General features: G+C 44.0%; 1 protein-coding gene across 5 annotated transcripts in view; it reads right to left on the bottom strand.

Annotated features, from left to right (window-relative positions):
* The window catches only part of rbfa (ribosome binding factor A), a 207214-nt gene that overhangs the window by 58928 nt on the left and 134635 nt on the right, over positions 1 to 13651 (bottom strand). For all 5 annotated transcript variants that reach the window (XM_056285982.1, XM_056285983.1, XM_056285981.1 and 2 more), the window contains exon 5: positions 8903 to 9015. In XM_056285982.1, coding sequence (XP_056141957.1) covers positions 8903 to 9015 — 113 coding nt within the window. The remainder of the gene's footprint in view (positions 1 to 8902; positions 9016 to 13651) is intronic.

The raw sequence follows: 13651 nt of genomic DNA, 5'->3' as shown, positions 1-13651 counted from the left end.
CCGCAATGTCACACAGCTTTTTCCTACAGTCATCCAGCTGAGCTAGTGTAGGATTAGCTGTAAATGCATGCAAATCAAACGTAGCCATAGTTGAGAACAAACAACACAACGCCACACACGGCTGATGAGCAATTGGGATCACCTGGGCTCAATCAGCAGTTCCACAGGAGGCGGGGCATTACCTGGAGAGGGAAAGTTACAGACACACGGCACTAGGGCCGTCACACAGACGACTGACTGACAAATCAACATGAAGCTATTTGGTATGCATGTGCGTCTCGTGAGTCTGGGATGTCGGGAAGGGGGTCATCAGGACTGGGCCCTCCCATGGTGGTGACACTCTCATCTCTAGGTTTGGAGGTGGCAGGCTCCATTCTGGCAGGTCTCTCTGGCGATATCCCACATAGTCCACCTCGTAGTCTTGCAGTCTGGCAGGTGGATGTATCTGTCGTTTAGGCCTCACATCAGGATATCTCTCTTCATCTGACTCCATCCTGAATACTCTCATCCGGCTCAAAGGACCAATTTGTTAGTGGGATAATTTGGAATGGCTAGTTTGTCTTAGGCAGAGAGTAAACAGGATGGTATGTCGGTCAGAACACAGGAATGAAGAGGAGACATGGACTTCGTTTGTGTGAACTGTATTGAAATCCAGCATAAATTATAGCGAGTTCTGCAACAACAAAAAGGGGAATTGCCATTAGGCACTAGCATTGCAACATTACATTTAGAGTAGGTCTATTACTATCATATAACGACACAATGGCGACATCTGCTGGAGAGATGAAGAACAACAAAATGGAGTCCGCGTTGGATGATCAACACAAACGGCCAAACCAACACACGACGGCATAAACTGCACGTTAGCCTATGACAGCTTATAGGGAATCGCCTTTGCTAAGCTAGCACTTAACTCAAGGAATTATGCAGGACATTCTCACATGGAATATGTCTTTCCCACACTTTAGAACCCACGGGTGCGCATCGAGCTAGCAACTACTACACAGACCAACTAAACATAACGAGGCAACTCAGCCTGGAACACTTACTTTTCGTCAGTGACTCAAAGAACAAGCTGGATCGCAACAAAGGACAAACGAGGACAAATTCACTATACACGTAGACAAGGGAAAACTACATGTACTGTGTACTTATAACACGAACACAGTCTCAACGTGCGCTAGGCAAGGCATCTAGCAAAACTACAACTAAACCTAGGCTGCGTCACTCACAGCAGGAGAATCTGGCCAGAGTCTTAAAGGGGCAGGCAGTCTTAAAGGGGCGGACACCTATAAATGTCAGAGCCTTTTTTACACATGAATTATATTTTAACATAACAATAGCTGTAAATACCTCTTCCCTTGTACATAGTTAAACCAAAATAAAATCTATTCTCTTTTTTATACTGAACATATTTACACAGGGTACATGGAATTTACCACCTGGCTACATTCTCCCCTGCAATAAGTCAACGTCATTGATAACTGACAAACCCCCTGAGCGGACCCCATTGCTCCTTGCAATGCTTTTTCAAAAAGAGCTGTACCCAGACTGGTCAATACTTGTGCAACCATATCTGTGCAGACCGTAACAGCATTACATGTTGACTTTGGTAAATGGAAAGGGTTAGTATGGCTCCCTGCAGTATCGCGCTTGCTCCTTCTAACAGCAGGAACAGGATCATTACTTGTCTCTTTATGAGCATGGCTTGCGTCTGATGTATGAACATCACTGACTGCAGTATGCAAGTCCCTATCTGCTGACTCCTCTGTTTGAGAACTATCACTATCCAAATCTGGGCTATCAACATTAGCACACTCTGTCTCTGACACTTGACAGTCACTTAACCCTGTCTTGGCTACCACTGGTGTATCAGGCACATCACTTTCAACAGGTACACTAAGTATTTCCTCTACCACCCCAAAATCAGGTTCAAAAGACTCAGGTGTCTCCTTTGCCCTAGGCTGACTATCAGGGTGTAACCTTGTTCTTGTCCTCGGTTTGGTAACAGGGGGAGGACAGGGACGCAACTCTGACCTATGGACTCCTTTGATAGGACCCCCTTCAAGAGGCTCAACAGTGTGTGTGGTACCCTGGATGTGAACCTCTCTGTTAACTGTAGAACTCCATGCATCCTGAATCTTGTTCCTTCCTAGGGGGGCTGTGACGTAGATAAACAAGTTGGCCAATGTCTACAGGGGGACAAAACACCTTCTCATTCTGCATTGAGATCCTCTCACCTGCCTTTTGTTCAGAGTACTCCCTGGCTTGCTTGTGTGCCTGTTTGAGCCTCTCCTGGTGCACAGACAACCAGTCATGTGCCCTACTACGCACTCTCTCCTGCGGGAGAGTGCATAGTAGGGCATGAAGCATTCTCTTATATCTCTCACACCGTGCATTGCCTTGAGGCCTATAGGGCATTGTATGTGTTTTTCTTACACCATAGAGCTTGCACAGTTCAGCAATAACTTCACTCTCAAAAGTTTCTACCTTGGTCTGAGTGCAATCTTTCTGGCACACCAAACTTCATAAACCATTCCCTGAGCAGGACTTTCGCTGTTGTGTCAGCTTTCTGAACTTTGGTGGGGTAGGCTTGTGTGAATTTAGTGAACACATCAGTGACCACTAGGACATTTTCATGGCCACCTGAAGCCGGCTCCAACACAGTAAAATCCACTGCTACCACCTCATGTGGTCTAGGTGCTAAAAATGCTTTCACAGCAGCATGGATTTTTGGCTGAGGCATCTTTGTAAGTATGCACCGCTGATACTTCTTGACCCAGTTTTCCACATCTTCATACATCCCTAACCAAAAACACCTCTGCCTTAATGGGTTTACTGTTCGTTTGATTCCTTGGTGCCCCATACTGTCATGGACACTTTCCAGGACCTGGTCTCTCAAGCAAACAGGTAAGAGTAACTGCCAACAATGGCCATGATGTGGGTCGTCTATGACACTATACAGCAGTGGTTCTCGCTGCTTTATGTAACCTCACTGTTTCAGAAGGCGTTTGACAGAACTAGACAACCCTACTCTCTCTGTGTGATTTGGTTTCTTATCCCTGTCCCAAAACATCCTAAACTCTCTAACACTAGGGTAATTTTTCTGGAATTCTGCCAATTGCACTTGGGTATACTCTGGAAGAGTATGTGTTCCCCTGTGACTCATTCACTTCAGTGGAGCCTGACTCTAAAGCATGGATTTGCCACAACTTAACACACTCCACACTGGCAGAGACAAGTTCAGGTTCTAAGACTGTTCCTCTTCTCATTAGGTTGCAAATTCACTACATCAGGGTTCTCCGATTAGTTTTCCCCAAGGGCCAACTTACATTATGCATGCCAACGGCCGAAACATCTGGGGGGGGGGGTTCCATTGCACCAGCAGAAGTTGTTTTATGTGCAGATTTTGTTGTTGTTGCTATTACCATTATTATTATTATCATTATCCAGCCCTCCATTATCCAAACCACTTCACATCAAAAACATTATTCCCCCCCACATTTGACCCACATTAGTTCACCTACCATCCCAAAAGGTCTACTGAGGATGCCATTGCCACTGCCCTGCACTTTGCTCTGACCCACCTTGAACTTAAAAACACATACATCCGGATGCTGTTTATAGATTATAGCTCTGCCTTCAACACTATCATCCCTGCCAAACTAACCACCAAACTCCTCTCCCTTAGCCTCAACCCCTCCCTCTGTACAGCTTTCCTTCTGAGTGAATGAGATAGGATCTGGGCTCCTTGCAGATCTCCTTTACCATGCCTGTTCGATTGTAGCCTTGAGGGGTCTGCATTCTGATAACTTGTCCTTCCATCAATGGTTGAACAGGTCGGCTCGTTCTGTCATAGTACAACTTCTGTGTCAGTCTTTTGTTAAGAAGCTGAGCCTTTACCTCCAGTGGCTTGTACACCTCTGGTTCAAGCAGCTTTCTTGAGACTGGCAAAGTGGTGCGTGTTTGCCTTGACATCAGTCTTTGTGCAGGGGATCCAAGTTTTGTGTCACGTGGTACATTTCTGAGATTTAACAGATTGAGAAAGACATCACTTCCATCTCTATGAGACTTTTCCATGAGCTGTTTTGCACTGGGAACAGCCCTCTCAGCTAAACTATTAAATTGAGGATACTCTGGGCTGCTCGTGACACGAGTGAAGTCCCAATGTGTAGCAAAGTCCTTAAAGCGCTGACTTGTGAACTGAGAAATTTCTTTTGAGTTTGGTGATGACTGTTGCCGATGTAGCATCACAGAGCAGATCAATCTCATACCAGCCTGAATATGAGTCTACCAAAACTAGGTACAGCTGATTACGCCACTCAAAGATGTCTGTTGCTACAGTGGACCAGGGAAGATCTGGCACCGGGTGTAGCTGGAGTGGTTCTTTCTGCTGATGTGGTTTTGTGCTGTTACACACTGAGCATGACCGTATTTCTTTGTCGATGTCATCTGTCACTGTAAGCCATAAAACAACCCCCTTGCTCTCTGTTTAGTTGCTTCTGCACCAGGATGTCCTCTGTGTACAATGCTAGTGTAGTCTTTTTGTAAAGACTTTGGAATGACAGCCTTTTGACCTTTCATGATAATACCATTTTCAATAGTCAGTTCATCTCTGAAAGGATAATAGGAACGAATAGCATGAGGAAGGCTGGATGGTCTGCTAGGCCATCCATGTCTGATGATGGAGCTGAGAGTCTGCAGAGTTGTGTCAGTTGCTTTGTGTTCTTTCAACTCCAACAGCCGGGGAGAAGAGATGTAGTTGACCGTCATCACATCAAAGCTTTCCTCCTCTTCAGCCTCCTGAGCAGTTGAGCTTCTGGGAGCTCGAGACAGTGTGTCTGCCACATACATAAGTTTGCCGCTTTTGTATACCAGTGTGAGGTCATACTTTTGCAGTCTGAGCATCATCCTTTGCAGTCTTGCTGGAGCTGCATGTATAGGCTTCTTTAGTATGGTGACTAGGGGTTGATGGTCTGTTTCTATGGTCACTGACTTGCCGTAGATATAGTCATTGAATTTTGAGCATGCAAAAACTACTGCTAGCAGCTCCTTCTCAATCTGTGCACATCTAGTTTCAGTGTCAGTTAATGTGCGTGAAGCATAGGCTACAGATTTTCCTCCCTGCAGACATGCAGCGCCAAGTCCATACTGTGAAGCATCGCATGTGAGCGTCACTGGTTTACTGACATCGTAGCATGACAGAACTGGTGGACTAGACACGTGTGTTTTTAGCTGTTCAAAAGCATTTTGCTGCTGCTCATGCCATGTCCATGCTGTGTCCTTGTGTGTTAGTTGTCGTAGTGGAGCCGTAAGCTCACTAAAGTTGGGAATGAACTTTCCAAGGTAGTTAACCATCCCGAGAAATCTTTGTAAAGCTGTAACATCTGTTGGTGTTGGCATTTCACTGATCGCTTTTGTTTTGGAGGGGTCTGCCTTGAGGCCTTCACTGTAGAAAACATGACCAACATAGCTGATCTGGTTCAGCCGGAACCTGCACTTGAGAGGATTGAGTCTCAGGTTCACCTCTGGCACGGTTAAGCACTTTTCTCAGGTTAGCATCATGTTCTTCCACAGTCTTACCACCAATGAGTATGTCATCCACTATAATTGCACAGGGATATCCAGCAAAAATCTGTTCCATGGAGTGCTGGAAGACCTCACTGGCTGAGTTGAGTCTGAAGGGCATTCGCAGAAATCTGTAACGACCAAAACTGGTGCTGAAAGTGGTTAACATTGAGGATTTGTGATCAAGAGGAATCTGCCAAAATTATTTTTTTGCATCTAGAACTGAAAATACAGTTGCATTTGACATGTGTGCAGCCATTTCCTCTACAGTGCGCATGGGGTGATGTGGTCTTTTTAGAGCAGAGTTAAGGTCTCTTGGATTTATGCATATTCTGATTTCTTGCTTGTCCTTTTTGTTTGTAGCAACCATTGATGACACCCAGTCAGTTGGCTCAGATACTGGGGTGATGACACCTAATTCCTGCATTCTGTTCAATTCAGCTTTGACTCCGTCTTTCATAGCCACAGGAATGTGATGTGCGGGACGAACAACAGGTCTCACCTCTGGATTAAGTGTCATGGAGTAAGTCACAGGTAGTTTCCCAAGCTCATCTGAAAAGAGGTCGCTGTATTCATCATCAGTAGGACCTAACTGATGAACATCTTTGCTGAATGAGACAAGTCCCATCTCTCTACATGCACTTAGACCAAGCAGTGGCAAAACATCCTCATGAACAATTGTTCATTTCTCTCTATCTGTTCAAATGTCCGAATTGACAGGACATTGCACTTAGCACCGGTATCAACGTTCAGCTCAACTGGACTTCCATTTACATGTACAGTAACAAAAGCTCAATTTTTTTCAATTATGTGTACATCAGGTGAATCAACAGTCTTTTGCAGTGTTAGGCCATCAACATAGAACGTATCATCAGCAATATTATCAGCTTGGTCAGGTTCAATCTGGTGAACAGCTCTCCTGAATTTTAGCTGGTTGTGGCCCTGTTGTACAGATCTACAACATCTTTTAAAGTGATTCAATTTTTTACAGGCGTTGCACTGTTGACCAAAAGCTGGGCATTTGTCTCTCTTGGCCGCATGACTGCCTCCACAGTTGTTGCAGTTAGCAATGCTTTGTTTGACATATTTTTCTGATTGATTGTCCACTTCGTCTCTATCATGCTTTTGTATTCTTATGAATTTAGGTTGGACTGCATCAACATTTGTAGCATAATGCTGTTGTGAGACTAGTGTCTTGTTGTGCTCTTCCGTGATCTCATGTATTTGACAGACAGAGACTGCTTTGGCTAGCGTCAAGTCACTATCACGCAATAGCACTTTCCTCAGATTGTCATTATTTATGCCACAGACAAATCTGTCCCGAATGAACTCTTCACATAGATCTCCAAAGTTGCAGCTTTTTACTTTAATTCTCAAGTCACTGACATATGATTCAATGGACTCACCAGCCCTCTGATTGCGTGTGTTGAACTTGTGTCTTTCCATTGTAATGTTGGACCGTGGGTTGCATATCTCACGAAACTTTCTTTTCAGGCATTCAGGATCCTTCTTGGATTCAGCGGGAACGAGGACTTGTCCTCCCTCGCCGGGTGCTCTCACTTCTGCTGCATACGCAAAAGACTGTTCACATTCAATGGCCTCTGGTCCTGCTAAGTTGAGGAGAATGTATGCACGGGTGCGGGCTGGCTTGTCAGAGTGTGCCGCCGCGACGAAAATGTCATATTCCTGTTCGAAGATCCGTCAGTTTTCACTGATGTTGCCATCAAAGACGAGAGGGTCGGGCCGCCGAAATCCGTCCGCCATGTTTGCTGATTAGCTCCGTAGGCTAGGTGGCTCCATTATCCTCGCTAGAAAAAATAAAAAGTATCGGCCGAAAAAATGTGCATGAAAGTTCCAAAATCTTCCTCTTCTGACACCATGTTTCGTGTTCTCATGAATGACGCAGGGTTAGTACTCATAACCTGGTTTATTAACTAACACGACGAGGATGCAATAGACAACATACAGGTAGCTGGCATCCAGCACTATCACCAAGCGGGCCGCCACCCGGTAACCTGTATAACTGAGTGTTCCTCAGTACGGTGTCTGCAGTGGCTCAATAAACATCAGCAATAACACAGTGACTGATCTACATTTTTATTATTAATATCTTAGTTATTATCATTAGTAGTAGTAGTAGTAGCAGCAGTAGTATTAGTAGTGGTGGTGGTGGTAGTAGTAATAATTTAGGCCTGGGATTCTTAATGCCTGTGTTGAGGGTCACACAAGAAAAGAAAAAAAAAGCACTCTTGAAATAAAATAAGTCCATAACCAACCATTTAATTGTGGCCAAATGGGGGAAAAAATTAATGGATGTTCATTCACCAAGCAGTGAGAGAAGTGAGAGTGACAGGATGAGGCAATCCTTTTGATGTCATGCCTGTATTCTGTTGTGGCAAGCCTTTGCCATTGTAAAGCCAAAGTATTGGCACTGATATGGTACCAATTCTTCTATAGTGCAGACTATGACATGGAAATGAACTGGTCATTAAAACACCAAACACACTCCTCACTGGACTGAGTCCCTCTCCATCGATGGCGAGATAGTAGAGCAGATTAAATACATCAAATATCTTGAACTCACTTTAGACAGTGATGTCCATAAATGATCCCAGCAGAGACTCCACATCATCCGCAAACTCAGAGCACTTTCTGTTGCCCCCACCTCTTGTTGCTGCTTTACAAAAGCATACGCCAACCCATCCCCGTTTCTACAGCATGTTGACCATTTCAAATAAAAACAAACTTACCAGGATCACACATGCCATCTCCAAGATCATCCACTCCCCTACATGAACGAGAGCTATCACACATCTTGCACTCATGGTGAATGACACCGAACATCCCCTCAATTCATATTTCCCACTACTGCCCTTTACCTGCAGATACAGGACTCCAAAATGGAGAACAGTTTGCTTTGGCAGACGTTTTGTCCGTTCTGCCATAGCAGCACTAAACAAATTGCATCGTCGACCTAGCATAGAGCCAGGGTTATCTGTGGATGTACGTGAATGTTATGTTTATGTTTTCATGAATGTTATGTGTCTATGTATCTGTATGTATATCTGTACACTGTGGTGTGGGTATCTGTATGTTTCTGTGCATGTGCTGGCTGTGAAAACAAATTTCGTACCAGACAATAAAGACTGTCTATGCTGTAGTAGCACGAAACGTATCATTGGTAAGAAAATCTGATATTTGAAAATGTCGAGAGGAGCATTTTATTTGATATAATTAAAGCTACCGATATTGGTAGCACTCCTGAATCATTAATTTACTGTTACGAATCCTAAAGGCAAATAATTTGAAGTACATTATATGATATAATCTTGACCTGATGGAAGGGCCGTTTCTATCCAAAGCTCTCTGAACAAGCTGATCTCTCTCTGACTCTCCACTGCTCTTCCAGAAAACATGACAACTTGAAAAGTCTGGGACGAGGGAAACCTGCAAAACACAAACACACACAATAACACCAGCAGCCAGACAAACAAGACAGAGAGTAACATAAAACGGAAAGACAAGTGTTAAAAAGGCTTGCCGTCTATTTTCAAAACCTATATTATTGAAATGTTAATTCAAGGATGAAATAAACATTTATCATTGATTAGTCCTGTTATCATTGATTAGTCCTCCCGTTCATTTTAACGTGTGCTAATTAGAGGAATCAGTTGTGATTCTTCTAAGTAGTATGGAGTTGTGAAGAAAACTCATAGTACACAACACCCTACATACAAAATAATTTGAGTATCACTGTAGCGCGGGGGTGCCCAGTATGTTGATCTCAACATTGCCAAAAGCAAGCTGAGAAAGAGAAAGTGAGGGAATTGAATCACAGTTAATCAGACAGTAGTCATTTTTCACACAAGCTGAAATCAAAAGCAAAGGCAGCCACTGAAGCATCATTCCGGGTGAGCCATACCATCATTAAACATAAGTCCTTCCAAGATGGACAAATGGTAAAAGAGGCCTTTGTTGAAGCAGCAGATTTGTTGTTTCTGGATTCTAAAAACAAATCTGAAATGGTATCCACTATCAAAGCCATTCAATTATCCAGAAGCATGGTTACACGACGCTGTGAAATGACGGCTGATGACTAAGGAAAACTACAACTACTGTCGTCAAAGCTGCAGGCGCCACGATTTGGGGAACTTCTAAAACATCGCATCTGGGCTGGAGAAGCAAAACAACGAACGTGTGCAACTTGACAGTGTGTGCTACACATAGCAGATTGAAAATATCCGCTCAGAGTTTGACAAACACGTTCAAGACTTTGCTTTACTCGAGCCAATCACTATATTCATGTGCTTTCCATTTGGAGAAGACACTGAGGTTGATTCTCTGGCTTAAAAAATCGCAACACTGGGGGTGTCCGGGTAGTGTAGCGGTCTGTTCTGTTGCCTACCAACACGGGGATCTCCAGTTCAAATCCCCTTGTTACTTCCAGCTTGGTCGGGCGTCCCTACAAACACAATTGGCCGTGTCTGCGGGTTGGAAGCCAGATGTGGGTATGTGTCCTGGTCGTTGCACTAGCACCTCCTCTGGTCGATTGGGGGGGAATAGCGTGATCCTCCCACGCGCTGCGTCCCCCTGGTGAAACTCCTCACCGTCAGGTGAAAAGAAGCGGCTGGCGACCCCACACGTATCAGGGGAGGCATGTCTGCAGCCCCCCCCCCCCGATTCGGCAGAGGAGGTGGAGCAGCGACCGGGATGGCTCGGAAGAGTGGGGTAATTGGCTGGGTACAATTGGGAAGAAAAATGGGGGGGCAGAGTTTGCAACACTGTTCCACATGAACTCGCCTGTGCTGGCGGATGTAATCTTATCACTGCAGGCTGACATTCAGTTGAAGTTGCGGGCCCATGCTGGACAGTTTTGGAACTTATTTACGGAGGAAAATTATCCAGACATGAGTAAATGTGCTACCTCACTGACAGCATTTTTCAGCTCGATTTATTCATGTGAACCAGCCTTTTCTCACATGAAGATTATTAAATCCAAATACCGCTCCACCATAACTGATGATCAGCCTGCTTGAGACTAGCTACCAGCAGCTACTGTCCGGATTATGCAACCCAGGCATAATCCTTTGATGGCAAGCCATCAGAATAAGGTAAAGACCCTCAATCTATTGAAATTAATGGTGCTGTGGAGGGTCTATGCAGTAATGCAATGTACATTTTTTTATGTAATTTCAACAATGGGATTTATTATTTATTTATTTGTTAGCTCATGTTGAGTTGGTCATTTTAAAAGTAGCTCGTAAGCCAAAACGTTTTATTTATTTTTTTATTTTATTGATCCCTGTGGGGAAATTCTTCCTCTGCATTTAACCCATCCCAGCTGTGTAGCTAGGAGCAGTGGGCAGCCGCCGTGCAGCGCCCGGGGACCAACTCCAGTTCGTCTTGCCATGCCTCGGTCAGGGGCACAGACAGGAGTATTAACCCTAACATGCATGTCTTTTTGATGGTGGGGGAAACCGGAGCACCCAGAGAAAACCCACGCAGACACGGGGAGAACATGCAAACTCCACACAGAAGATGACCCCCCAAGGTTGGACAACCCCGGGGTTCGAACCTAGGACCTTCTTGCTGTGAGGCGACAGCGCTAACCACTGGGCCACCATGCTGCCCCTGTTGGCACTACTGCTCGAGTGACCAATAATGGTATTTTGTTTTTGTTTTTTCTCTCTCCTCTATAGGAAAAAAAAACATTCAAAATACGACACACATATACCAAACCAACAGGGAAATAAAACATTTCACAAACCCATCAAACTCTACAGAATTAAAGAGGACAAGAATCAAAAATTACAACACAGGTCGACAAAACAGAAAATAGTGAGGTAACCTGTAGGCTCTTGGCATGGCTTCCACCCTACAGACCCCCACCAAATCAAAGAAATTAAACAAAAAATACACATATACCACACACAGTATACTGTCTAACCAAAATCCAACATTACCCTCCCTCCTTCCCCAATCACAACAAAAGTGCTCCCCTCTACAAATCCACAAACTCTTCTTCTCTAACATAACCATACAGCATATTAACATTTCTTTCCATTATACTCCTAAAAATATTCCTAACCTCAGCTTTCCTCTTTTCATAATGGGCTATATTCCTCCTTAGCTTGACAGCAAACCTTGCATGGCTTAAAACATAATTTCATTAATTAACATTACATCCGTTCACTTTGCCAGCCACCCCAAACAACCACAATTCTCTCCATTCCATTTTGTCAATATACCCTCCTCTCCAACTTCTACTTATTAATTATTTCATTTTCAACATGTACCCCTCCAGTTCACAACATTCAACAAACTCATGCATAAATGTTTCCACTCCCAACCCCACACACATCACATTCTTTCTTCACATTCACATCAAACTTACTAATTATTACATTATTGAACACCCTATTGTGCCTTAATAAGAATTCAAAATTCTCAGATTCAACACTGTTCCACTTCACTCTCAGATTTCTCCATATCCTCCCGACAGCCATCTCATTTATAACCCTCCCCCACACTTTCTCCACAGTCGGTCTTCTCACTTCTTACCCTCTTAAATACCTATACATCACTTTCGTTTTCACACTCATCAGACTCACTCTTCTCTCTCCTTCTCCCGCATACATTTCTATCTCTCCCTCCGCATCCAACACAGCCTCTCTCTCAATCATACTGACCCATTCTCTCGGCATTACCCTTGATCTTTCTAAATATCCTCTCCGTCATTCCCAACCACATTCCATCACCCCTTCCCTTCACTTCATCTACCACTACCTGTGCCCTCATAAACCCTGGTACATACTCATACACTAAACCCCTTATCTTTCTAAATCCCGCTCTCCATATCTCCCTGTTGTAGATTGTGTTCCCCTCAAATATGATTTTTTGATTGAAAAACACTCGTTGTTCCCACACCTGCTTCACATTCTTACACTCATACTGCACACATTTCACAAACTCCCCCACGCTTCCAACACCTCTTTGTAAAACTCAGACACTCCACTCAACATACTTTCTTCATTTGCATATACACGCCACACTCCCCACACCCTCCACATTTATAAATCGCCTCCCTTAAAAAGACCTTCCATATATGATATCTCTTGTTTCTTAAGTATCTAACCACCATTTTCACCCTAAGTGCTTCCTTGTTCAGCCCTAAATTGATTAATTTCAACCCACCATCTTCACAGTCATTTTCCATCACCTCCTTTGCTATCCTGACTCCCTTCCCATCCCACAGAAAATCACTCACAATTTTTTCCACCTCCTTCAACAGTCGCGCAGTAACATCCAACACATTCATTACATACACAATCATACTCACAACTACTCCATTGACAACCACCACCTTCCTTTTCAGCATCAACCCTCTAAGTTTCCAAAACCCCAATGTTTTCCTAATCTTATTCAATATTTCTTCATATTGTATATCTCTCCCTTCCTTATCCTCAATTCCTAAATTCACACCTAACACCCTGAAATAATCCTTCTTCTCTTTTAATCCTATTCCTAAATCTTCTCTCCTTGCCCATATATACATAACTTCTGACTTATCCATGTTTACTTTAGCCTCTGTTGCCCTACCGTACAGCTCTAAACTATCGAATACCTCAACTACAGAAACCACTTGCGATTCAATCTGAGATGCAGACAACACAGGCTCATACCCACTAGCCTGCGCCTGTGTACCACAATGAAAGGACATAGAGACAGAGAATATACACTCACTGGCCACTTTATTAGGTACACCTTGCTAGTACCGGGTTGGACCCCCTTTTGCCTTCAGAACTGCCTTAATCCTTCATGGCATAGATTCAACAAGGTACTGGAAACATTCTTCAGAGAGTTTGGTCCATATTGACATGATAGCATCACGCAGTTGCTGCAGATTTGTCGGCTGCACATCCATGATGCGAATCTCCCGGTCCACCACATCCCAAAGGTGCTCTATTGGATTGAGATCTGGTGACTGTGGAGGCCATTTGAGTACAGTGAACTCATTGTCATGTTCAAGAAACCAGTCTGAGATGATTCGAGCTTTATGACACGGCGCGTTATCCTGCTGGAA

This window comes from Lampris incognitus, chromosome 9 (assembly GCF_029633865.1).
Source record: "Lampris incognitus isolate fLamInc1 chromosome 9, fLamInc1.hap2, whole genome shotgun sequence".
Lineage (NCBI taxonomy): Eukaryota > Metazoa > Chordata > Actinopteri > Lampriformes > Lampridae > Lampris > Lampris incognitus.
Note: the sequence above shows the minus strand (reverse complement) of the source record. Positions and strands in the feature narration are given on the sequence as shown.